Source organism: Narcine bancroftii, chromosome 3, assembly GCF_036971445.1.
Source record: "Narcine bancroftii isolate sNarBan1 chromosome 3, sNarBan1.hap1, whole genome shotgun sequence".
Lineage (NCBI taxonomy): Eukaryota > Metazoa > Chordata > Chondrichthyes > Torpediniformes > Narcinidae > Narcine > Narcine bancroftii.
Genome location: NC_091471.1, coordinates 288,244,670 through 288,271,824, shown reverse-complemented (window position 1 = coordinate 288,271,824; position 27,155 = coordinate 288,244,670). Strand labels below are relative to the sequence as shown.

General features: G+C 44.8%; 1 protein-coding gene across 1 annotated transcript in view; it reads right to left on the bottom strand.

The window, feature by feature from the left end:
• The window catches only part of LOC138758918 (procathepsin L-like), a 39,689-nt gene extending 21,024 nt beyond the window's left edge, over positions 1-18,665 (bottom strand). The window contains exons 1-2 of the mRNA XM_069928535.1: positions 18,434-18,665; positions 2,225-2,366 (exon numbers count right to left, since the gene is read on the bottom strand). Of these exons, the coding sequence (XP_069784636.1) occupies positions 2,225-2,359 (135 nt within the window). The 5' untranslated portion in view covers positions 2,360-2,366; positions 18,434-18,665. The remainder of the gene's footprint in view (positions 1-2,224; positions 2,367-18,433) is intronic.
• Between the last annotated feature and the right edge of the window lie 8,490 nt (positions 18,666-27,155).

Here is a 27,155-nt window from a genome sequence, read left to right as displayed (position 1 = left end):
AAAAAATGTATAATGTCAACCTGGAAATCAGAAGAGAGCCTGAGAGTACAGATCACTAGAGAGTACATAAATGTACATAGAGTACATAGAGAATAAATGTATTCCATTGGAAAAAATAACATATAATTTAAAAAATAATGTCACAGTATTCGAACAAATTTGGGGACCGTACATGGAACACAACAGAGAGGGCCTACCACAGACCTCCACCCCCTAAGATGATAGAATGAGAAGAAGACGAAATGAACTGACCCAGTGTGTAAAAGTAGATGACACAATTTTCTTGTTTATTTTCATTGTGTGATGACTTTGTTTAATGGGTTTATTGTATTGTATATGTTGAATGTTTAGTGGGTAGGGAGGGGGTGGGAAGGAGGGGGGAGAAAGGGGAGAAAATGACACTGTGTATATTCAAGAGGGAAAGTTTGTGTGTATTTTGGTTAATATGGTTCATAGTGTAAAAAATTTTTTAAAAAGAAGTGCTTGCTCAATGTGTTCCAGTGATGTTGGCCTTTCCACCTCAGCGGAAGGCAGTCAGACACTCCTCCAATGGAGGAGGAAGAAACTGTTCACTTTATTTTGATCACACGACCATTGTATTTTTATTTTGGCAGCTTCCTTTGCAGAATTTGAAACGGTCACATCAGGTAAAACCACTTGGGAGCAGGGAAGTGAAACTGAGCTGAAAACGTTAACTATTCAGTTGTTTATCAGCCATATTCAGTCAGAAGCAAGCAGAGATTCACACAAAGCATACATCCTGAATCTGTTTTCTTTAGTCACTGAGCAAGACAGATATAATCAGTCACTATTTATAGGAGCAGTGCAAGGATTTGTTGCCATTGCTTTGCTGGAAAGAACAGCCTTTATTGGCTTCACCACTGCCTTGAACCCCAGAGTTTAGCACTGCCTTGAACCCCAGAGTTTAGCACTGCCTCGAACCCCAGAGTTTAGCACTGCCTCGAACCCCAGAGTTTAACACTGCCTTGAACCCCAGAGTTTAGCACTGCCTCGAACCCCAGAGTTTAGCACTGCCTCGAACCCCAGAGTTTAGCACTGCCTCGAACCCCAGAGTTTAGCATTGCCTTGAACCCCAGAGTTTAGCACTACCTTGAACCCCAGAGTTTAGCACTGCCTTGAACCCCAGAGTTACAGCACTGCCGCAGGGGCTTCATCTCACTGCATCCTCAACATCCATCAGCCCCCCACTTGCAATCATCTTATTGAACTATTGACAGACACACAACTCCTACCTGTTTGGGGAACTGAAGAGCTCAGGAAACCAGTAGTTGTAGAGTAGTGGAGTGAAGCACGAAAGTCTGCAGACGCTGTGATTGCGGTAAAAACACAAAAATGCTGGAGGAACTCGGCTGGACTCGTAGTGTCCATAGGAGGGTAAAGATAAGTAACCGATATTTCGGGCCTGACCCTTTCTTCAAGAGATCAGACCTGGAACGTCAGTTGTACATCTTTACCTTCCATGACCCTCCAACATTTCTGTGTTTTTACAAGTAGTAGAGCAGTTCTGCGACATAGGTGTCATGAAGCCGGATTCCCACAACGTGCAGTTTCTCATTACTTGCCACGTAGAGAATTGATCTGACCCGACTGGATATTAAACCCACACGCATGTACCTTCAACCCATAGGGTGCTGGGACTTGCCTAAATTCATCTAAAGCAGTGGTTTTCACTCACATTCCACCTTAAGTAATCCTTATGCCATAAGTGCTCTGTGATTAGTAAGGGATTGCTTAAAGTGGTATGTAAGTGGAAAGAACAAGTTTGAAAACCACTGGACTAAAGTAACAAAAGCAAAAGAGATAGGAAAGGTTTAGAGGATATGGGCCTAACACAGGAAAATGGAACAAGCTCAGGAAGATAGCCTTGGACCAAAACTCCTGATTCTGTCTAATGCTCTACACAAAGTTTTACTTTATGGCTCTATGTAGGTTGACATAAAACATTCTGTTAGCCTCATTGGCAATGCAAGGGGAAAATGGGAGTTGTACACACTTTATGGTTACAAGAAGGCAGCATGGTTGGTGTAATGGTTAGTCTGGTTGCTTTGGTTTCCTCTCAGGGGTTATTAAGTTATTGGTTGCTCGGGTATAATTGGACAGTGGGGTCTCATGGGCCTGTTATTATACTGCATCTCTGAATTAAAGACACATGGGCATTCATTAAGTGGGACCTGGCCTGAGCTGGCTTGCTTCAGCCACTTACCTCTCCATATTCCTTCTTGTGAAAGGTTTTCCAGTTCAACCAAGCTTCATCCAAGGCAGGATTGTGCACGTGTGCAAAGCCAAGCACCAGGAAGGGCGCCAGCAAGCAAATCGAGGTGAAGGTAAGCTTCATCATGTAGTTCCTAATGAATAAACAAAAACTGCAGTCAGCAAAGGATGACGAACAGTGGCCCACGGGCAACCCAATGGAATGAAGTCACTTGGAATTCTCAACTCATTAGGCCCACTCAACCTTTTTAATTCTTGTTGAGATGAAATCTGAGCCCTTTTTGTAGCTTTTGTAGTAAAGAGCTGGCTACAGATTAATATCAATTCTTCTTTTTGTTTCCAAAGTACATTTTATTCGTAATTTATTCAGATAACACAATCAGGAAAAGTCACAGCCAACATTCATTGTGCCACCAATTATATGCATTCCCTACACCAGTGGTTCTCAACCTTTTTCTTTCCACTCACATACCACTTTAAGTAAGTCACGTCTCCAGAATGGAGGACCATCGCCTTCCCAAGATCGTGTTATATGGCGAGCTCTCCACTGGCCACCATGACAGAGGTGCACCAAAGAAGAGGTACAAGGACTGCCTAAAGAAATCTCTTGGTGCCTGCCACATTGACCATCGCCAGTGGGCTGATATCGCCTCCAACTGTGCATCTTGGCGCCTCACCGTTCGGCGGGCAGCAACCTCCTTTGAAGAAGACCGCAGAGCCCACCTCACTGACAAAAGACAAAGGAGGAAAAACCCAACACCCAACCCCAACCCACCAATTTTCCCTTGCAACCACTGCAACCGTGTCTACCTGTCCCGCATCGGACTTGTCAGCCACAAACGAGCCTGCAGCTGACGTGGACATTACCCCTCCGTTAATCTTCGTCCGTGAAGCCAAGCCAAGCCATGCCATCAGTGCTCTGTGATTAGTAAGGGATTGCTTAAGGTGGTATGTGAGTGGGAAGGGAAGGTTGAGATCACTGCTCTAGACCCAATTGTCACTGAAATATTTTGCTTGAGGAAAATTGTCATTGGCCCATTTCCTTTGAGTTCTGAAACCATGCACATAACGAGTCAATGAGGTACAATTAAAACAGTGGCTTTCAAACTTTTTCTTTCCACACACCACCTTAAGCAATCCCTTACTAATCACAGAGCACCTATGGCATAGGGAATACTTAAAGTGGTATGTGAGTGGAAAGAAAAAGGTTGAGAACCCTGGTGTAGAGTTATGGGGATGAAGGAAATTATTAATTCTGGCAGCTCTTTCTCAGACTCATGTCCGTCAGTAGAATGGACCAAATTGTTCTTGAGTGGCCCTTCATTTCTGAAACACCTCAAGCATAATGCAAAATAATGTGTTTCATTCCCTGAAAAAGGTGGGCATCATGGAGCCTCCACTGACAAGACTTTCAGGTTTCTGATTTGTTGGCAGAGTGCATATCTGGTATCACATACAACCCAGAGATTCTTTTTCCTGTGGGCAAGGCAGAATTACCATTTATTGGTAGTGGGGGGAAAAACTCAGTGTACATGTGTAAAAAAAATAAATTGTAAGCAAACTGACAGTGTAATAAAGAGAGAAAAAGAAATCAATAAAGTGCAAAAATAGAAGTCATTACAAGAGTCTCTGAATGAGCTTGTTTACATTTAAATCTAGACCTAAAGCTCATTAACAGGCCATTTTGGCCCACCGATCTGTGCCACCCAATATACACCCAATTAATTTCTCCCTGGGTACATTTTTGAATGGTGGAAGGAGACCGGAGCCCCCCCCCCCCCCCCCCGGGAAACCCACATAGACACGGGGTGAACATACAAACTCCTTACAGACTGCACAGGATTCGAACCCAGATCCCGATGGCTGGTGCTGTAAAGGCATTGTGCTAACCACTACACCAATGCTGAGGAGTCTGATGATAGAGGGGTAGCAGCTGTTCCTGAACCTGGTGGTGCGAGTCTTGTGGCACCGATATCTCTTTCCTGGTGTTAACAGCGAGAACAGACTGTGTGCTGGGGGTATGGATCCTTGATGATTGCTGCGTTCCCTGTAGATATTCCCAGGGATGGGAAGGGTTTTACCCATGATGTTGTGGACTGTGTCCTCTACCTTTTGGAAGGTTTTGCACTCAGGAGCATTGGTGTCCCTATACCAGACCATGATGCACATTTTCCACCGCACCTCTGTAGAAATTTGCCACAGTCTCCGTTATCGTGCTAAACCTTTGCAAACTCCTGAGGAAGTTGAGGTGCTGACGTGCTTTCTTCACAATGCCATTGGTGTATTGGGTCAAGGAAAGATCCTCCAAGATAGTGACTCCCAAGAACTTAAATTAGCTCACCCTCTCCACCTCTGATCCCCCAATGATCACTGGATTGTACACTTCTGGTTTTCCCCTCTTGAAGTCAACAATCAACTCCTTGGTTTTGCTGACATTGAGTGTGTGGTTGTTGTTGGTGCACCATTCAGCCAAGTTTTCAATCTCCCTCCTGTGTGCTGACTCATCGCCCCTTTTAATACAACCCGCCACTGTGGTATCATCAGCGAATTTGGAGATGGTGTTGCTGTCACACCGAGCCACACAGTTGTAGGTGCAGAGTGAGTAGAGCAGGGGTCTAAGAACACAGTCCTGTGGTGCTCCATCCAGTATTGCTGGAGATTGTAAAGGAGAAGTTCTTACCAATCTTCACTGATGGTGGTCTGGAGGTGATCCAATTACACAGTGGGGTATTAACTCCCAGGACTTGAAATTTGCTGATCAGTTTAGAGGTGTTGATGGTGTTAAATGCTTGAGGGAATGAATATAATCCAACTTAAAGCTTGTCATCAGATTTTTAACAAAATCTTTACAGTATATGTTTGTCTGTTATAATGAGCAAGGTGGCCGGAGAATTCAGCACTTTAAAAAATGGTGATACTCAGCAAACAATTAAGTTAAGGAAGGACTTTGAGGACAGCAGTTAGTGCAACAATGTAACAGCACCAGGGACCAGGGTTCAAATCCGATGCTGTCTGCAAGGAGTTTGTACATTCCTCCCCCTCCCCCCCACCCCCACCCTCTGTGTCCATGTGGATTTCCTCCGGGAGCTCTGGTTTTCTCCCACCCTTCAAAACATTTATGGATTAGGGATTGTAGGTCAATTGGGTGTAATTGGGCAGCCTGGGCTCGTGGGACAGAAGGGCCATGCTGTAAGTCTAAATTTAAAATTTAATTTAACCATTATCATTGAGTGATTTAGCCTCTGAAGTCATAGAAAACCATGCCTAATTTACCACTGGCGATTTCTTTTCATGGCGATTTTAGCGCAAGATAACGAGGAGATGCACTGTTTCATCAGGTTGAATATGTACAATCAGATAACAGCAACTTGTCCTTGAACGTGAAGAAGAGAGACTGTTCAAATGTCCATTTCCACAATAAGATTTGATAGAACAATATTCGCTTTAGAAGATCACTTTGAATCAATTCAGAATATCTCCAGTCTCACTTAAGCTGAGTAAGACTGCTTAAATATTAGTTTGTCCACTGTTAAATAGAAAGCCAATCATCTGCAATTGAAATACACGCTTAGTATAAATTGCTTGCAACATCCAGAAAATGTAAAATCAGGAGGGTTCTCAAGCAGCATCCACAGAGAGAAATGGCCAGTCAATATATTGGGTCGGGGTTTATGATTCCACTCAACGTGGGGACTGGCCATTGACACCCTCCAGCTTCTCTTTGTTCACTCCACATTCCTTCACTTACAGTTCCGTACCTTTCTGCCTTGTAGCACCCTCTGCATAGAACAAAGAGAAAACCTGACACTGAGCTGAATCAAAGTGGTTTCTAATCAGCAGCTGCGAGGAGAAGAGGGGAAGAAACTGTGGAGGGCACTCTAGAGCTTGAGGCATGAAATCACTCTTCAGTGGTACAGAAATGAGGGGGTTCCACAATTTGTGTGTAACAGCAAGAGGGGAAGATTTAAATTAAAGTTAGAGATACAATACAGTCCATGAGCTTGTGCTCCCCCCTCCCAATTAACCTACAATCCCTGTACATTTTTAAAGGGTGGGAGGAAACTGGATTCCCAGAGGAAACCCACGCAGACACACGTGGAGAACGTGCAAACTCCTTACAGACAGCGCAGGTTGCTGGTGCTGTAGCAGAGTTGCTCTAACCGCTATGCTAACTAGCCTGCCTTCTCGGCCGAAGAGCTGAGGTCATAAACCCAAGGATGAGAATTTTGTAAAAGTTGTCGGAGAGCCCACCTTGGTCAGAAATAACAGGGCTGAATTATGGGACTTGATCTGAATTCAGGTATCAATAATTGTAGAGAAGTAATTTAGATCACAACGGTTTGAATTTCCTGAAACTCACAGTTCAATGCAGTTTCGGTGAGAACCAATTTTCAATCACAAAAGCAAAAAAAAAAGCTGATGTTGAAAATCTGAAATAAGGACAGTTAATACAGGGACCAAACTTGTTGCAGAGAAAGGAGAAGGGGAGAGATCAAAGGGAATGCCTGAGAGAGGGAGATTGTACAAAATATTGTATTTATTTATTTGTTTAGATTAAATACTTGTCCTGTATATGTATTGTTTGTCTGCATGTGTGTTATGTCTAGTGGTGTGTCTGCACATTTTGCACCATGGACCGAAGAACGCTGTTGCATTGGGTTGTACTTGTACAACCAGATGACAATAAACTTTCCTTGACTTGGAGACAGAAAGAGGCTGGACACAGAAGCCACTTTCAGGTGGCCAGAATACCCCAACGTAAAGCCGCCTAAAATGACCCGAATGCAGCTATTGGGAGGCCACCTGAAAGCGGAGAACCCTGACCCGAGGAGTACTTGCCCAACCCTCCTCGGGTAGGTGTATTCTCCGCTTCCAAGGGCTCCCCACTAGGCACCTGAAAGCGGATGGGACTACGGCCACAGTCGACAGGAGCCGGCGTTTGCTCCGCGGTGTCTCTCCCCACTGCGACGTTCTCGCACACCTGCAGCCGGCTCCGGAGCCGCATTCTCCCAGCTCTTCCACCTGAAAATGGCTAGTGAGTGCAGATGCTGGGATCTGGAGCCAGAAAAACAAATTTCTGTCCATGGCCTAATGCACTGTCAAACTGAGGCTACTGCAAATTGGAAAAACATCACCTTATGTTCCATATGGGGGCACTCTCCAACCAGACATCATTAGCATCGACTTAGTTAAAGCACAAAGTCTGCAGACACCGTGTCTAAAGTAAAAACACAATGCTGGAGAAACTCAGCAGGTCAAACAGTGTACAAATATAAAGATACATCGACTTCTCCATTTTCCGCTGACCCCTTCCCTGAGTCGCTCTACTTCCCTACGTCTCCTCTCCCCCAGTTCCCCACCCCTTCCCTTCCCTCTCCATTTAGAGGGCTACTCCCTCCATATCACCTCAACTTTTTTTCTCCTCGACCCTCCCATCTGTATCCTGTTAACCTGTGCTCCCTGCCCCCCCCCCCCGCCCCTTCCTCTCCTCACCACCTTGATATTCAAGCATCAGTCTGTTTTTGCTTACACCTGATGAAAAGCCCAGGACCAAAACGTGGGTGACCCACTACTTCCTGCGACCACTGCTGAGTTTCTCCGGCATGGTTGGGTATTGCACTCAATCCCAGCATCTGCAGACTTTCTAGTTTAACTCTAAACTGCAGGATGAACTCCGTGGCATGGCAGTATCCATGGAGGCAGAGGGGCAGGTGATGTTCTCGGTGGGACTCCGCAGCAGAACGCAATCTGTTGAGAGACTGTGATGCAAACAGTGGTGGTATTTGCTGAGACGGTGGTGAAGACTTTGCTAATCACAGCTGATCTAACTAAACTAAAGAAAATAGACAGAATTACAGTGCATCTCGGTGGGACTCCGCAGCAGAACGCAATCTGTTGAGAGACTGTGATGCAAACAGTGGTGGTATTTGCTGAGACGGTGGTGAAGACTTTGCTAATCACAGCTGATCTAACTAAACTAAAGAAAATAGACAGAATTACAGTGCATCTCGGTGGGACTCCGCAGCAGAACGCAATCTGTTGAGAGACTGTGATGCAAACAGTGGTGGTATTTGCTGAGACGGTGGTGAAGACTTTGCTAATCACAGCTGATCTAACTAAACTAAAGAAAATAGACAGAATTACAGTGCATCTCGGTGGGACTCCGCAGCAGAACGCAATCTGTTGAGAGACTGTGATGCAAACAGTGGTGGTATTTGCTGAGACGGTGGTGAAGACTTTGCTAATCACAGCTGATCTAACTAAACTAAAGAAAATAGACAGAATTACAGTGCATCTCGGTGGGACTCCGCAGCAGAACGCAATCTGTTGAGAGACTGTGATGCAAACAGTGGTGGTATTTGCTGAGACGGTGGTGAAGACTTTGCTAATCACAGCTGATCTAACTAAACTAAAGAAAATAGACAGAATTACAGTGCATCTCGGTGGGACTCCGCAGCAGAACGCAATCTGTTGAGAGACTGTGATGCAAACAGTGGTGGTATTTGCTGAGACGGTGGTGAAGACTTTGCTAATCACAGCTGATCTAACTAAACTAAAGAAAATAGACAGAATTACAGTGCATCTCGGTGGGACTCCGCAGCAGAACGCAATCTGTTGAGAGACTGTGATGCAAACAGTGGTGGTATTTGCTGAGACGGTGGTGAAGACTTTGCTAATCACAGCTGATCTAACTAAACTAAAGAAAATAGACAGAATTACAGTGCATCTCGGTGGGACTCCGCAGCAGAACGCAATCTGTTGAGAGACTGTGATGCAAACAGTGGTGGTATTTGCTGAGACGGTGGTGAAGACTTTGCTAATCACAGCTGATCTAACTAAACTAAAGAAAATAGACAGAATTACAGTGCATCTCGGTGGGACTCCGCAGCAGAACGCAATCTGTTGAGAGACTGTGATGCAAACAGTGGTGGTATTTGCTGAGACGGTGGTGAAGACTTTGCTAATCACAGCTGATCTAACTAAACTAAAGAAAATAGACAGAATTACAGTGCATCTCGGTGGGACTCCGCAGCAGAACGCAATCTGTTGAGAGACTGTGATGCAAACAGTGGTTGTATTTGCTGAGACGGTGGTGAAGACTTTGCTAATCACAGCTGATCTAACTAAACTAAAGAAAATAGACAGAATTACAGTGCATCTCGGTGGGACTCCGCAGCAGAACGCAATCTGTTGAGAGACTGTGATGCAAACAGTGGTGGTATTTGCTGAGACGGTGGTGAAGACTTTGCTAATCACAGCTGATCTAACTAAACTAAAGAAAATAGACAGAATTACAGTGCATCTCGGTGGGACTCCGCAGCAGAACGCAATCTGTTGAGAGACTGTGATGCAAACAGTGGTGGTATTTGCTGAGACGGTGGTGAAGACTTTGCTAATCACACCTGATCTAACTAAACTAAAGAAAATAGACAGAATTACAGTGCATCTCGGTGGGACTCCGCAGCAGAACGCAATCTGTTGAGAGACTGTGATGCAAACAGTGGTGGTATTTGCTGAGACGGTGGTGAAGACTTTGCTAATCACAGCTGATCTAACTAAACTAAAGAAAATAGACAGAATTACAGTGCATCTCGGTGGGACTCCGCAGCAGAACGCAATCTGTTGAGAGACTGTGATGCAAACAGTGGTGGTATTTGCTGAGACGGTGGTGAAGACTTTGCTAATCACAGCTGATCTAACTAAACTAAAGAAAATAGACAGAATTACAGTGCATCTCGGTGGGACTCCGCAGCAGAACGCAATCTGTTGAGAGACTGTGATGCAAACAGTGGTGGTATTTGCTGAGACGGTGGTGAAGACTTTGCTAATCACAGCTGATCTAACTAAACTAAAGAAAATAGACAGAATTACAGTGCATCTCGGTGGGACTCCGCAGCAGAACGCAATCTGTTGAGAGACTGTGATGCAAACAGTGGTGGTATTTGCTGAGACGGTGGTGAAGACTTTGCTAATCACAGCTGATCTAACTAAACTAAAGAAAATAGACAGAATTACAGTGCATCTCGGTGGGACTCCGCAGCAGAACGCAATCTGTTGAGAGACTGTGATGCAAACAGTGGTGGTATTTGCTGAGACGGTGGTGAAGACTTTGCTAATCACAGCTGATCTAACTAAACTAAAGAAAATAGACAGAATTACAGTGCATCTCGGTGGGACTCCGCAGCAGAACGCAATCTGTTGAGAGACTGTGATGCAAACAGTGGTGGTATTTGCTGAGACGGTGGTGAAGACTTTGCTAATCACAGCTGATCTAACTAAACTAAAGAAAATAGACAGAATTACAGTGCATCTCGGTGGGACTCCGCAGCAGAACGCAATCTGTTGAGAGACTGTGATGCAAACAGTGGTGGTATTTGCTGAGACGGTGGTGAAGACTTTGCTAATCACAGCTGATCTAACTAAACTAAAGAAAATAGACAGAATTACAGTGCATCTCGGTGGGACTCCGCAGCAGAACGCAATCTGTTGAGAGACTGTGATGCAAACAGTGGTGGTATTTGCTGAGACGGTGGTGAAGACTTTGCTAATCACACCTGATCTAACTAAACTAAAGAAAATAGACAGAATTACAGTGCATCTCGGTGGGACTCCGCAGCAGAACGCAATCTGTTGAGAGACTGTGATGCAAACAGTGGTGGTATTTGCTGAGACGGTGGTGAAGACTTTGCTAATCACAGCTGATCTAACTAAACTAAAGAAAATAGACAGAATTACAGTGCATCTCGGTGGGACTCCGCAGCAGAACGCAATCTGTTGAGAGACTGTGATGCAAACAGTGGTGGTATTTGCTGAGACGGTGGTGAAGACTTTGCTAATCACAGCTGATCTAACTAAACTAAAGAAAATAGACAGAATTACAGTGCATCTCGGTGGGACTCCGCAGCAGAACGCAATCTGTTGAGAGACTGTGATGCAAACAGTGGTGGTATTTGCTGAGACGGTGGTGAAGACTTTGCTAATCACAGCTGATCTAACTAAACTAAAGAAAATAGACAGAATTACAGTGCATCTCGGTGGGACTCCGCAGCAGAACGCAATCTGTTGAGAGACTGTGATGCAAACAGTGGTGGTATTTGCTGAGACGGTGGTGAAGACTTTGCTAATCACAGCTGATCTAACTAAACTAAAGAAAATAGACAGAATTACAGTGCATCTCGGTGGGACTCCGCAGCAGAACGCAATCTGTTGAGAGACTGTGATGCAAACAGTGGTGGTATTTGCTGAGACGGTGGTGAAGACTTTGCTAATCACAGCTGATCTAACTAAACTAAAGAAAATAGACAGAATTACAGTGCATCTCGGTGGGACTCCGCAGCAGAACGCAATCTGTTGAGAGACTGTGATGCAAACAGTGGTGGTATTTGCTGAGACGGTGGTGAAGACTTTGCTAATCACAGCTGATCTAACTAAACTAAAGAAAATAGACAGAATTACAGTGCATCTCGGTGGGACTCCGCAGCAGAACGCAATCTGTTGAGAGACTGTGATGCAAACAGTGGTGGTATTTGCTGAGACGGTGGTGAAGACTTTGCTAATCACAGCTGATCTAACTAAACTAAAGAAAATAGACAGAATTACAGTGCATCTGAGAGCTGTACTTATGAATGTGACAATAAACTCACATTGACATTGGAATCTGGAACAAAAAACAGAATGGGCAAGGAATTCAGTGGGTTTCAGTGCCTCGACCTGAAATATCAGCTTATACTTTGTTCTGACCGACCCACTGAGCTTTTCCAGCATCTGTGTTCTGTATGTAAAAGGAAATAAATGAGTAATAAGGAAATAAAGCAAGGCGGGAATTGTGAGGTACAAAGTTCAGTCCCTGGAGACTGGAAATCAAAAAGAATGCTGGAGTCAGTAAATGTGGAGGAGGGGGGAGGGAGAGAGAGAGAGAGAGAGAGAGAACCTTGGACGCTGACAACCTTTTTCTTGAACTAACCAGTTCTTCCACAATCAGATAGTACAATAGCAGTTGGTCTCATTGGCAATAATGATGAGTCAGCTTAGAGAGAGGAGGCTCATAAAATGGTGTGAGAACAACCCGACTCTCAATGTGGGCAGGCAAAGGGAGATGATTGTGGACTTCAGGAGAACAAAGGTTGACTGTTCTCTACCACACATCAATGGCTCCATCAGAGTGTGGAGAGCACAACCTTCCTTGGTGTGCACATAATGGACAACCTCCGCTGGATGCACAACATGCAGTCATTTGTCAGGAAAGCGCAGCAACACCCACACTTCCTAAGGAGGTTGAGGAGGGCAAGGCTACCAGCTCGCATCTGCATGAGCGTTCAGTTTGGCTGCATCATTGCGTGGTATGGTAGCTGAAAATACAGAGGATCATCAGAATGGCCGAGATGATCACTGGGGTCTCCTTTTCCTCTACTGCCCACATTCACCACGAGTGAAGGCTCAAAGAATTACAGAACATCCCTTCCATCCAGTACACAGTATCTTTGTCCTATAATATTCAAGAAGGAGATACAGAAGCATCAAAATCAGGGTGACAGGCTGGGAAATAGCTTCTTCCTGCAGGTTGTGAGATTGATGAATAGATGAACTAGTCGTGGGGGTCAGGTCTCTGGCACAGGGGCTGCCCCTGAGGTTCAGAAGGGAATGAGGGATAAGAACAGGATACTTGTAGTTGGGGACTCATTAGTCAGAGGGACAGATAGAAGGTTTGTGGGACGAGATCGGGGATCCAGGTTGGTCTGGTGCCAGGGTCAGGGATATCTCTGATCGAGTTCATAGCATTCTGCAAGGGGAAGGAGAACAGCCAGAAGTCGTGGTCCATGTGGGGACCAATAACTTAGTTAGAAGTGGGTATGAGGTCCTGAAACAGGATTATGTGGAATTAGGTAGGAAGTTAAAAAACAGGACCTCCAAGGTAGTTATCTCTGGATTGCTGCTGGTGCCACGCTCTAGAGAGGGTAGAAATAGGAGGATGTGGAGGATGAATGCGTGGCTAAAGAGATGGTGCAGGGGGCAAGGGATAAGATTTCTGAATCATTGGGATCTCTTCTGGGGAAGGTCGGACCTGTACAAAAGGGACGGACTCCACTTGAACTGGAGGGGGACCAATGTGCTGGCAAGCAGATTTGCTAGAGCTGTGGGGGAAGGTTTAAACTAGTTTGGCAGGGGGGTGGGGAACAGAGTGTGAGAGCAGTGTCAAGGGAGCATGGCCACCTAGATAGGAATAATAACGATAACAAAGGTAGGATGGAGATTAGGGTAAAAGGTAGAAAAGAGAATATATGTGAGGGTCATTCTCTGAAATGCATATATTTTAATGCAAGAAGCATAGTGAACAAGGTAGATGAGCTTAGAGCATGGACAGATACTTGGGGTCATGATATTGTGACAATTAGTGAGACCTGGCTACAGGAGGGGCAGGACTGGCAACTTAATATTCCAGGATACAATTGTTTTAGATGTGATAGAGCAAGGGGTAAAAAAGGGGGAGGAGTTGCTCTGCTTGTTAAGGAGGACATTACTGCCGTGAGGTGGCAGGATGGTCTGGAGGGATCATCCAGTGAGGCTGTTTGGATGGAATTGAGGGGTGAAGGAGGCATGACGGTGCTAATAGGGGTGTATTACAGACCACCAAATGGGCCAAGAAAATTAGAGGAACAAATTTGTAGGGAGATAACGTATATGTGTGAGAATCATAAGGTAGTGATCATGGGAGATTTTAACTTCCCTCACATTGATTGGGATACCCATACAGTTAGAGGGCTGGATGGGCTAGAGTTCATTAAATTGTTCAAGATTGTTTTCTAAATCAATTAGTAGAAGAACCGATTCTGGACGGTGTAATACTAGATCTCCTGTTAGAGAATATAGGTCAGGTATCGGACATTAATGTTGGTGAACAAATTGGGTCTAGTGATCATAACGCTGTTAGTTTTCGGGTAGTTTTAGGGAAAAACAAGGAGGGGCCTAAAGTTGAGGTTCTGGATTGGAGAAGAGCAAATTTCGAAGGAATAAGAAGGGATTTGGGGAGTATTGAGTGGGACAGGATATTTTCAGGTAAGGATGTAAATGAAAAATGGAGGATATTCAAAAAAGAAATTTTGAGGGTACAGAGTAGATATGTCCCAGTGAGGATCAAAGGAAAGGCTGGAAGTCATAGGGAAGCTTGGTTTTTGAGGAATATTGAAAATTTGGTTAGGAGAAAAAGGGAGGTGTACAAGAGGTATAACGAGCAGGGAGCTGAGAGTTTGAAGGAGGACTACAAGGAGTGTAGAAGGAATCTTAAGAAAGAAATTAGAAAGGCCAAAAAAAGGCACAAAGAGGCTTTGGCAGACAGAGTAAAAATAAATCCAAAGGGTTTCTATAAGTACATTAAAAGTAAAAGATTAGTGAGGGATAAAATTGGACCCCTTGTAGATAGTGAGGGTAGGCTGAGTGAGAAGTCAGAGGAAATGGGGGAAATTTTGAATGATTTCTTTGCCTCGGTATTCACTAGGGAAAAAAAATATATTGAACCAGTTGAAGTAAAGAAAAATAGTGGGGAGGTCATGAAGCATATAAGGATAACCGAGGAGGTAGTGATGGCTGTGTTGAAAAAGATAAAGGTGGATAAATATCCGAGACTGGACAAAATATTCCCAAGGACACTCAGGGAGGCTTGTGGACAGATAGTGGGGCCATTAACAGAGATATTTAGGATGTCACTGGTCACGGGGGTAGTGCCAAAGGATTGGAGGGTGGCGCATGTGATTCCGCTGTTTAAGAAAGGGTCCAAATGTAAACCTGGGAATTATAGGCCCATGAGTCTGATGTCTGTGATGGGCAAGTTGATGGAAAGTGTTCTGATGGATGGTATTTACAAATATTTGGAGGTACAGGGATTGATAGGGAGTAATCAGCATGGTTTTGTCAGGGGTAGATCATACTTGACAAACCTGATTGAGTTTTTCGAGGGGGTTACAAAAAAGTTTGATGAAGGGAAAGCTGTGGATGTTGTCTATTTAGACTTTAGTAAAGCTTTTGACAAAGTTCCCCACAGGAGGTTAGGAAAAAAGGTGGAGGCATTAGGTATAAATAAGGAGGTAGTGAAATGGATTCAGCAATGGTTGGATGGGAGGTGTCAGAGAGTAGTGGTAGAAAATTGTTTGTCCAATTGGAGGCCGGTGACTAGTGGAATTCCTCAGGGATCGGTCCTGGGTCCACTATTGTTTGTTATATATATTAACGATCTGGAAGTAGGGGTGGAGAATTGGATAAGCAAGTTTGCAGATGATACAAAGACTGGTGGTGTTGTGGACAGTGAGAAAGATTACCGTAGATTAAATGGTGATTTAGGAAGGCTGGAGGTGTGGGCTGAGAAATGGCTGATGGAATTTAATACAGATAAGTGTGAGGTGTTACATTTTGGAAAGGCAAATCTCAATAGGTCATATACATTAAATGGTAGGCTATTGAGATGTGCAGAGCAACAAAGAGATTTAGGAGTGATGGTAAATAGTACCCTCAAGGCTGATACTCAGGTAGATAGTGTGGTGAAGAAGGCATTTGGAATGTTGGCCTTCATAAATCGGAGTATTGAATTCAAGAGTAGAAAGGTTATGATGAAATTGTACAAGGCATTGGTGAGGTCAAATTTGGAGTACTGTGTACAGTTTTGGTCACCAAATTATAGGAAAGATATAAACAAAATAGGGAGAGTGCAGAGAAGGTTCACGAGAATGTTGACAAGATTTCAAGGTTTGAGTTACAGGGAAAGGTTGTGCAGAATAGGGCTTTTTTCTCTGGAGCGTAGAAGATTTGAGGGGGGACTTGATAGAGGTGTTTAAGATTTTAAAAGGGACCGACAGAGTAAACGTGGATAGGCTTTTTCAATTAAGAGTGGGGGAGATTCAAACTAGAGGGCATGGTTTAAGTTTGAAGGGGGAGAATTATAAGGGGAACATGAGGGGAAATTTCTTTGCGCAAAGGGTGATAGGGATGTGGAATGAGTTTCCAGAAGACGTGGTTGAGGCTGGATCATTGGTTACATTTAAGGAAAGACTGGATAGTTACATGGAGAGGAGAGGACTGGAGGGGTATGGACCGGGTGGTGGTCAGTGGGACTAGGAGGGTGGGGATTTGTTACGGCATGGACTAGTAGGGCCGAACTGGCCTGTTCTGTGCTGTAAGTGGTTAAATGGTTATTCTATAACCAAGTAAGTCATCCAAAAACATCCATAATTTATATTTTCTTTAAATCATATATGTGATTATTATATGGTGTGTATGTGTGTGTGTGTGTGTCCACCAGTCTAATGATAATAAACTTAATCTTGAATGTGAAATTTATCCTGCCTAACTTCAGATGCTGTTGCTTAAGCTTATGTAGAAAACAGACATTACAGCACAATGCAGGCCCTTCAGCCCACAATGTTATGTTGACTTATATAAACCTACTCAACAATCTAAACTTCACATTCATAACCCTTTTTTTTCTATGCATCCATGTGCCTGTCTTTTAAATGGCCCTATTGTACCAGCCACCACTACCATCTCTGGCAATGTGTTCCAGGCACCCACTACTCTGTGTAAAAAAAACTTAACACTGACATTAAACACTGACAAGAAACACATTATGAGCAGTGAATGCTCTCTCCTCCATTGGAAGTACAAATTAATTGTCGCTTCACCTGGAGGGAGTGTTTGCATCCCTGAAAATTGAGGGCAAAAGGGAACTTGTATAAAGAAAGGTTGAAGCCTTGGGTTGATCAACCAATCCTTTCAAATGGCCAGGTGCCCTGCTCCTGTTCCTATTTCCTTCTACTCTTGATCCATCTACTGACTGAAGGTGTTTTGCGATGGACTAAGGCACACTGGATAACCCACTGAAGGGCAACTCCCAGGGTTTCAGTGCCCATTCTACTGAAACCCAGCATGCATCCAAGTAAACCTAACAGAAGGAAAATTAGAAGAGTAAAAATAGCAACCAAAAGCAAGTTTACCACAGATCAGTAGGCCCTTGAGTAATAAAGGATCAGTTGTGAATTGAAAATCTGTGGACGCCCAGTGAACCAGGTCAGACTGTGGACACCCAGTGAACTAGATCAGACACTCAGTGAACCAGGCCAGTCTGTGGACACCCAGTGAACCAGGCTAGACTGTGGACACCCAGTGAACTAGATCAGACTGTGGATACCCAGTGAACTAGATCAGACACTGAGTGAACCAGGCCAGTCTGTGGGGACCCAGTGAACCAGATCGGACACTCAGTGAACCAGGCCGGTCTGTGAGGACCCAGTGAACCAGTTCTGACACCCAGTGAACTAGACCAGTCTGTGGGGACCCAGTGAACCAGACCGGACACCCAGTGAACCAGGCCAGTCTGTGGGGACCCAGTGAACCAGATCGGACACTCAGTGAACCAGGCCAGTCTGTGGGGACCCAGTGAACCAGATCTGACACCCAGTGAACCAGGTCGGTCTGTGGGGACCCAGTGTAGAGCTCATCGAAAGAATCAAAGACTTGTTGATCCAAACCAAGGCTTTTATTAGCAAAAGACAGGAGCTCTTCACAGGTGGCCGACCAGTCCGGAATGATCCGACCTGGCTAGGGACACAACCCTTTAAGGCCCAGACAGTAGGCGTGGCTAAGCTCTCAGCCAATCGCTGTAAACACAGTCTAGATACTGTAACTATATACACTATACACATTGGTGATAGATCTGTACTATCACACCCAGTGAACCAGATCTGACACCCAGTGAACCAGGCCAGTCTGTGGGGACCCAGTGAACTAGATCTGACACCCAGTGAACCAAGCTGGTCTGTGGGGACCCAGTGAACCAGATCTGACACCCAGTGAACCAGGCCAGTCTGAGGGGACCCAGTGAACCAGATCTGACACCCAGTGAACCAGGCCAGTCTGAGGGGACCCAGTGAACCAGATCTGACACCCAGTGAACCAGGCCAGTCTGTGGGGACCCAGTGAATCAGACCGGACACCCAGTGAAGCTGACCAGAAGTGTTTGAGGGGAAGGAAGGGCGTAACTTGGCTTGGTGTGCAGATCATAAACCGAAATACGCTGTGGATCCAGGGATCAGAGATATCAAAGTGGAAGAGAATAAAGAGCAAATTGCGGCCGTGCGCCGACAGGAAACTGAAGCCAACATCTCACACCTCATCTACCTTCTGGCCCCGAGTCTTCCTGTATCAATTGTGAACTCACCGTGGTTGAAAAGCGCGCAAATCCCCCCCTGTCCTCCGTGCCCAGCGAGAGGGTGATCACCCCAAACTTCTGCAGGCGGTGCCTCTAATCTGGAAATCGGCTTCAAGGGCTGTTCACCTCCTCTCACTCAATCGCTGCATCTGGCCGCCTTCAACGCCTCCCCGGGGCTTATAAAAGCCCAGACTCCTCCCCAAGTTGCCACTTCGTGGGACTGCTGTAGGTTTTCACTTGGTTCCCGCTGCGGAACTTCCTCCTCTGCGCGGGGACGGTTCTGATCCGAATATGATCGGCCAGACTCCACCTGACAATCTCCCCCATCCAGTTGCAATGGAACTAGAGAAGTCTGCAGCTGCTGGGCTCCGGTGCGGTACACGGGTACGCTGGAGAAACTCAGCAGGTCCCGCAGAATCCATTGGAAGTGAAAGGCATCCGCGGACTTCCTTGTGCCCAAATATTTTCTATAGATGCAGCGTGACTGCTGAGTTCATTTCAACCTCCTCAACATTGATTGGGAATGCCAAAGTGTTGGGGGTCTGGGATGGGGTGAAGGGTGTCCAGGAGGACGTTTGGTGGAGGGTGTTATGGAAACATTTATTCTGTACTCTTAAACAATTACCTTTTACATTTAACTTTGTTTCACTACAATTATCTTTTTTGTACTACTCTCTACTTTTAAAAATTTACTTTGTATCTAACTGCAACCATATGTATCCAATTAGTATTCCTGCGTAACCAGGATTAGTAATCCTGCACAACCAGGATTAGTATTCCTGCGCAACCAGGATTAGTATTCCTGCGCAACCAGGATTAGTATTCCTGCGCAACCAGGATTAGTAATCCTGCGTAACCAGGATTAGTATTCCTGCGCAACCAGGATTAGTATTCCTGCGCAACCAGGATTAGTATTCCTGCGCAACCAGGATTAGTATTCCTGCGCAACCAGGATTAGTATTCCTGCGCAACCAGGATTAGTATTCCTGCGCAACCAGGATTAGTATTCCTGCGCAACCAGGATTAGTAATCCTGCGCAACCAGGATTAGTATTCCTGCGCAACCAGGATTAGTAATCCTGCGTAACCAGGATTACTATTCCTGCGTAACCAGGATTAGTAATCCTACGGGAAGTGAGGTGCAACATGCGATAAGAACTTGACAAGACAGAGGATGGGGAGGGAGGGGGTAAAAGATAATAGTGGCAGAAATTGACAGGGCATGTGGTTTGAGACACGATTAGGTAAGTAAATAAGCAATAATGGTGGCAGGCTAAGGACCGGTTTGTAGCCAAGATAAGGGACGTGATGGATTGAACAAGCAAGGTCAGGATTTTAACATAAAAAGAGAGGAGGCATGTTGTGTTCAGAGAGTGATCAGTGATTTGTTCTCTGATTACTTCAGCCTATACGCTATAAGCGTATACAGAGCCGTTGTCATACCCACACTCCTGTTCGGCTCCGAATCATGGGTCCTCTACCGGCATCACCTACGGTTCCTAGAACGCTTCCACCAGCGTTGTCTCCGCTCCATCCTCAACATCCATTGGAGCGCTTTCATCCCTAACGTCGAAGTACTCGAGAGGCAGAGGTCGACAGCATCGAGTCCACGCTGCTGAAGATCCAGCTGCGCTGGGTGGGTCATGTCTCCAGAATGGAGGACCATCGCCTTCCCAAGATCGTGTTATATGGCGAGCTCTCCACTGGCCACCGTGACAGAGGTGCACCAAAGAAAAGGTACAAGGACTGCCTAAAGAAATCTCTTGGTGCCTGCCACATTGACCACCGCCAGTGGGCTGATATCGCCTCAAATCGTGCATCTTGGCGCCTCACAGTTTGGCGGACAGCAACCTCCTTTGAAGAAGACCGCAGAGCCCACCTCACTGACAAAAGGCAAAGGAGGAAAAACCCAACACCCAACCCCAACCAACCAATTTTCCGCTGCAACCGTGTCTGCCTGTCCCGCATCGAACTTGTCAGCCACCAACGAGCCTGCAGCTGACGTGGACATTTACCCCCTCCATAAATCTTCGTCCGCGAAGCCAAGCCAAAGAAGAAAGAAGCTCTGAGAGTTGGAAAGGTGTGAATGGGGACAAGGGCAAGGTTATGAATAAGGACAATGGGGATAATGACATGAGAAGACACCGACAGGATACCCCCTGGTCCTCCAAGTGCACAGAAACAGCACGTAGGCAGGCAGGATTGCCTAATGCCAAACCTCTCCAGCAGGAGGCAGAAGAATGTAAGGGGGGGGGGTTATTCCTATACTGAAATAAACTGTATAAAAGTTGGGTGAGCCCCAGTGTATGTGTGTATTCCCAGGGTAAGGGGAAGCACCCAACTTTGCATTGTTGTATAATAAATGTTCTTTGTTCTCAATTTTTGTCTCGAGCAATTTCTTTAAAGGTAATTCTGTTTCTAACAGAACCCATGTGTCACAAACAATAGAATTTTTTTGAAGAGATAACTGATAGGTGGGAGCAAGGCAGTTGATGATATTTCTATAGATTTTAATAAAGGGTTTGATAACGTCCTTAAGGTAGGTTGTTACAGAAGGTTCAGGCACACAGGATAGGAGGCCAACTAGCTAACTGGATTTTAAAAAGTGACATAGTGTTTGGTCAGAGAGTGGTTATGGTGGGCAGTTTTTCAGACAAGGTTCATGAGCCTTCAGGTTTTGTACTAGGACCCTTGGTATTTGTAATATATCAAAATGATTTGGACAAGAATTGGTGACTAAGACCCAAAAATATGTTCTACAGTGGACAGTGAAGAAGGGTTTACAATGAGATCCAGATCAGAAGGGGAAGTGAGCTAAGGAATGGCAGATGCTGTTCAACTCAGTGAAGCAGGAGGCGTTAAGTTTGGGGGGAAAAAATAATTGAACTAGGGCAGGAACTTGGTCTGTTAACAGCAGTTTCCGAAGTGCTATGGAGCGGGGAAGGGGATCTAAGGGTGCGGATACATAGCTCTTTAAAGATGACAGCACAGGTAAATAGAGTTGTGAAGGGAACATTTGGGACTTGCCTTAATCAGTTGGGGCATTGAATACAAATATAGAAGATGTTGGTGAGGCCACACTTGGAATATGATGTGCAGTTTTTTTTTTGTTGTCAGCCATAGGAAGGATAGTATAAAGTTGGAAAGGGAACAGAAGAGGTTTACAAAATTATAGCCAGGATTGGAGAAGTTTATACTTTGACAAACTGGAAAAGCCAGGCTGGTTTTTCTTTGAACATTGCAGGTTGAGAAGGGATCTCATTGAGGGATAGAAAATAGTGAGGAGCATTGAAAAAGGGTTAAAAGTGATGGCCTGTTTCCCAAAGTGGGAGAAGCTAAGACAAGAGGAGAAGAGGTGGGATGTAGAGGGATGTGAGGGGAAAGTTCTTCACCCAGAGGGTGCTAGATACATGGAACGAGCTGCCAGACCAAGTGTTAGAGGCAGGTACGGTAGCTTCCTTTAGGAAACACAGATAGCTACATGGATGGGAGAGGCTTAACAGGATATGGGTCTAATGCAAGCAAGTGGGACTAAAGCAGGAGCACACCTTGTTCATCGTGGACAAGCTGGGCTTGTTTCTGTGCTGTGGGACCCTGTACATCTAATTACAGCAAGCCCATACTCCAAACACCAAAGGTGCATCACCTGTCATCTTCTTTTTGATGAGAGTCAGTGGGAATCAGCACAGTTCTCTCGTCTAGAATAATCACCAATGCAACCAAGCAAAAGTTCTGTTCATGATTAATGATACATTGGAGTCAGCATTTGGATCTCTATAATCACCAAGCAGATTAAATAAATGGATCCATTTGTTTTCAAAACCATCCAGCTTACAACTCCACCATTTGCAGCTGATTTCCTGTCATTTGACTCTTGCACAACTTCTTTACAAGTTTCAAACTAATAAAGAAACCATCTGACCACTCAAGAGCATCTTACTCAAGCAAAAAGGATTTTGTTGAATCACGCCCTTTAAGCTCTTGCCACAGCAGGCAAAAGGATAAGGCTGGAAAGGGGTACTGATGGTAATGATCAGCCATGATTTGTAAAATGGCGGTGCTGGCTCAATGGGCCGAAGGGCCTACTCCAGCTCCTATTGTCTATTGTCTATTGTCCATTGTCACCCTGTATCAGTGTGTGGTCCCATGGATGAGAATTCAAAGCATCACCTCCTGTTCCCGTGTCGTTTTTGGTGTCAGAAGTGAAACCCCAGTGCTATTTTGCAATTATGTGAGACCAGCTAACCTAACAAGCCCACCCCTGCTCTCCACGAGCAATCCCATAATCCTTTTCCCCTGCTCCTTCCCCATTGCTTTGCTGGTTCAATTTCCCCCAAGGGTCCAATTGCAATTTCTCTCTGAGAAAAGGTCTGCACTTCAACCACTCTTGTAGACAGTGTCCACCACTCACTGGTGTAAAAGAGTTCTTCTTTCGACCCACCCACCCTCTCCAAACCTCTTGCCCAAAAATCCACATCCATTGATCAGCTCATGGGGACAGGGTTTCTTTACCTGACTCACATAACCTGTGGCAGTCCTGTTCACCTCCATCAACATGTTCCTCCACCTCCTTTGCTGCTCCAGGCTAACCCTGGTCGATATGCCTCATGCCTCAAACCATTCCAGTAAACCTCCCCATACCCTTTTAATGTCTTTCACAATTTTCTGTGGGTGTGGTGACCAAAACTGGACACAATACTCTCACCATGTGTTATAATGATTCACCCAAACTTCCTTAATATCAAACTCAATAGAGTAAAACTCCATTAATCCAGAAGGCTCAGGACTTTGGTGGTGTTGGACTTCCCAGTTTACTGGATTATCGAACATTAAAATATTAATACCCTTAACATATAATTGACGCTGTGACCCATCTTTAATGGTGTTTAAACATGATACCTAGTGTTAGAAATTGAAGTACCTTTAAAGAAATTGCTCGAGACAAAAATTGAGAACAAAGAACATTTATTCTACAACAATGCAAAGTTGGGTTCTTCCCCTTACCCTGGGAATACACACACATACTGGGGCTCACCCAACTTTTATACAGTCAATTTCAGTATCAAAGTGCCCTCCCCCTTACATTCTTCTGCCCCCTGGATGGGTTTGGCATAGGCAATCCTTCCTGCCTACGTGCAGTTTCAGTACACTTGGAGGACCAGGGGGTATCCTGTGGGTGTCCCATCATGTCATTGTCCTTATTCACACCTTCCTGATTCTAGGGGCTACATTGGTATGCAGAGTTGACTCATCCTATCTAGGGTTGGCTAATTTAATATGTATAAATCTGTGTAAGGTTAGCTAATTAGATATGTAGGACTTGGTACTTCTGTCTAGGGCTAGAAGACCTTTATCTGATCCAGACTACCTCAACTTCCTACATTCTATTGTACCTTACCATTCTTTTTCTTAGTCTTCCGGTGGCTCTTGTCACAAAGAAGATTCTTATGTTAATCGTGCTGACTCTGCTTTCCTGCATCCTAATCCCCAAGCTCATCCTGTTTGTACTGGTTACAGCCATTAACTGATGAATTTTAGTTTCTTCCATGTTCATAATTTTAGATCAATTTTCCCATCTCTCACACTAGTAACATTACAGTGAATTTGGAAAGCTTAAAGGGAATGTGAAAACAAGACCAGCTTGTTTCAAAGCAATAGAGGAGCAGGCCCCAGGTAGAGGGAGTGGGCAGGGACCGTGGGGAATCGGGGTCTCAGAATAAATGGAGATCGTGGGGACGAAGAACTGGATGAGAATTACACAAACATGCCCTGCTGATCAGTTTCAGAACCATCAAGCTATCTCAAATGTCAGAGAGTGGATCGTCGTATTCTTTCCCTTATTCATAAAGCCAATTTGCTTTACTGATAACATTGCCATTGTGTCTCGAGTCCTCAAAGATCCATGCAGATGAACCCCCATCTCTCTCTCTCTCTCTGCTCCTGCACATTAGTTAGACGACTCTCTTATCCCTTCCACCAAATGTGTATCATCACACACCTTTCTGTATTGAATTTCACCTGTCATTTACCTTCCCATTTACGTTCATGTTCCTGGTGACTGATATCAACTGCAATGTGTGCCAAACCTTTTAAAATTACCATCACTGACAAATGCTGATATCTTACTCCTTATACCAATATTATCAGGTCCCAAACTCTTGAGCAGAGGGAAGACCTGGATCAACCAATCTCCATTCTGAAAACAAAAATTAAAGGCGATTTTACACAGTGGTTAAACTGAGAGATTTTTTTTGTTTGTTTTTACTGGCAACAGTGCAAGCAAGCTCTCATATCACGTGTGGGGGTAATTTGGAAGAGGACCTGTACAGAGGAGATTTACCAGGATGTTGCCTGGATTGGGAAACAAGTCTTATGAGGCAAGGTTAAGAGCTGGGAATTTTCTCTTTGGTGTGTAGAAGGGTGAGGGGAGACTTGCTCGAGGTCTACAAGATTATGAGAGGCATAGATAGGGTAGAGAGCCAGCACCTTATTTCCTGGGGATATCCTTCTGTTGTTGAAACCCTAATTACAGTGGAAATAAAAACTTACCCCTAAACTTCCCTCCCTTAACTTTGTACACATGTCCTCTGTGTTTGCTATTCCTGCCCTGGAAATAAGGTGCTGACTTTCCACCCTATCTATGCCTCTCATAATCTTGTAGGCCTCGATCAAGTCTCGTCTCATCCTTTTACACTCCAAAGAGAAAATTCCCAGTTCTTAACCTTGCCTCACAAGACTGGTTTCCCAATCCAGGCAACATCCTGATGAATCTCCTCTGCCCCCTCTCCATAGGTTCCACATCCTTCCTATAATGAGGACATTCTGCTGTTCAAAGCAGTTATCTGCTGCATCAAAACTTGCCAAGTTCCTGAGTCACATCAAGCCAGGAAGTGAATCTAGAGCATTGGCTCTGAGCCAATGGGTCAAAAAAAACTTACCCCATCTACAGCCAAAGAAGGAGTTACAGATAGGGACATGAGTACGTATAGACTTTCATGTTCAAACTCTTCTAATAAGGATAGAATGGAAACTAGAGCAGTGGTTCGCAACCTTTTTCTTTCCACCCACATACCACCTTAAACAATCCCTTACTCATAGAGCACCGATGGCAGAGGGAATACTCAAGTGGTACGTGAGTGGAAAGAAAAAGGTTGAGAACCACTGCGCTAGAGGAAGAGAAAATGCAGAAGCAGGATAACCCAATACTAGGCAGCAAGACCTACTAGGTCACCTTCCAAAACAAGAACATAAACAATGGAGCAATCAGAACTGTGCATTCAGCCCCTCAGTCCTGCTATCCCATTCAATGAGAACATGGCTCAATGCATCTTCCACCACTAACTTCCTCAATCCCCTCAACGTATCTTCAGACCAGAGTTCATGGAATCCCCTTGAAGGTTTCTTTGATAAGGTGGCCCTTTGCAAAGTGGCCAGTAACAGGGCAATGGTGAGACAACCCCCTTTTCCCGATGTTCTCAGAAGATAGAGGGCAGGATGAATTCCCTACTCTCCCCCATATTGTGACCCTTCCACATTTCCTGCCAACCAGAGTGCTGTCTAATCAGCTGCACTTCTGCTCCGGAACAAAGTGAACAGCTGACTTGAACAAGACCCATCCCTGCACTCCGCACACTCCTAATGCTCACCCTGGAGCTTCATTTTCTCTTCCTCTCTTGCCTTTCAAAAGTTACACGTTTGAATTCCAGCTTCTCTTTTCGCTCTAGGGACACTTCTTGTTCCAAAATGCAAGCGATGAGGTACTAAATAAGGACTTGTACAGTTTGGGGTTAAATATTAGCATGAAGAGCAGATTGTTGCATAGATTCTCGAGGTGGGGCTTATGCCCCACTGGTGGGGCATGAGGCTTAAGGATATTTTAGTGGGGCATAGGAATATTTTGGGGAAATAATTAAAAAGTTGGTATGAAAAAATAAACTTGTTATGTTGGTGTGAAAGAGGTGATTTGGCAACAGTGCGAGTAACCACACAATTGTAGTAACTTCCAAGTAAAATCACTTTGTTCTTTTTATTTTCATAAAATGTGTTTTTGCTCTTCTGTTGTTTCTCCATTGTTTCTCTTAGTTTAACTGTTGTTATCCTTGGTTAACATTCCAAATTAGCTCATTGGTGATGAGCATTCCAAATTATAACCATCTAACAATTACAGCACGGAAACAGGCCATCTCAGCCCTTCTCGTCTGCACCATACCAATTACTCTCCTCTAGTCCCACCTACCTGCACCTTGCCCATAACCCTCCTTTCCCCTCCCATCCATATACCTATCCAATGACAAATTGGACCCTGCCGCCACTACTTCTCCTGGAAGCTCATTCCATACAGCCACCACTCTCTGAGTGAAGAAGTTCCCTCTCATGTTACTTCTAAACTTTTGCCCCTTAACTCATGTCCTCTTGCTTCAATCTCTCCTACCCTCAAGGAGAAAAGGCTATCGACCAACTCTATCTATCCCCCTCAATCTTAAATACTTCTATCAAATCCCCCCTCAACCTTCTACACTCCAAGGAATAAAGACCTAATCTTCTCATTCTTTCTTTGTAATCTAGATTCTGAAAGCCAGGTAAGATTTTCGTAAATCTTCTCTGCACTCTCTCTACCTTGTTGATATCCTTCCTATAATTCGGTGACCAGAATTGCACAGTATTCCAAATTTGGCCTCACCAATGCCTTCAACAGTCTCAACAAACGTGTTTCCATCCATACTCCTTTACTT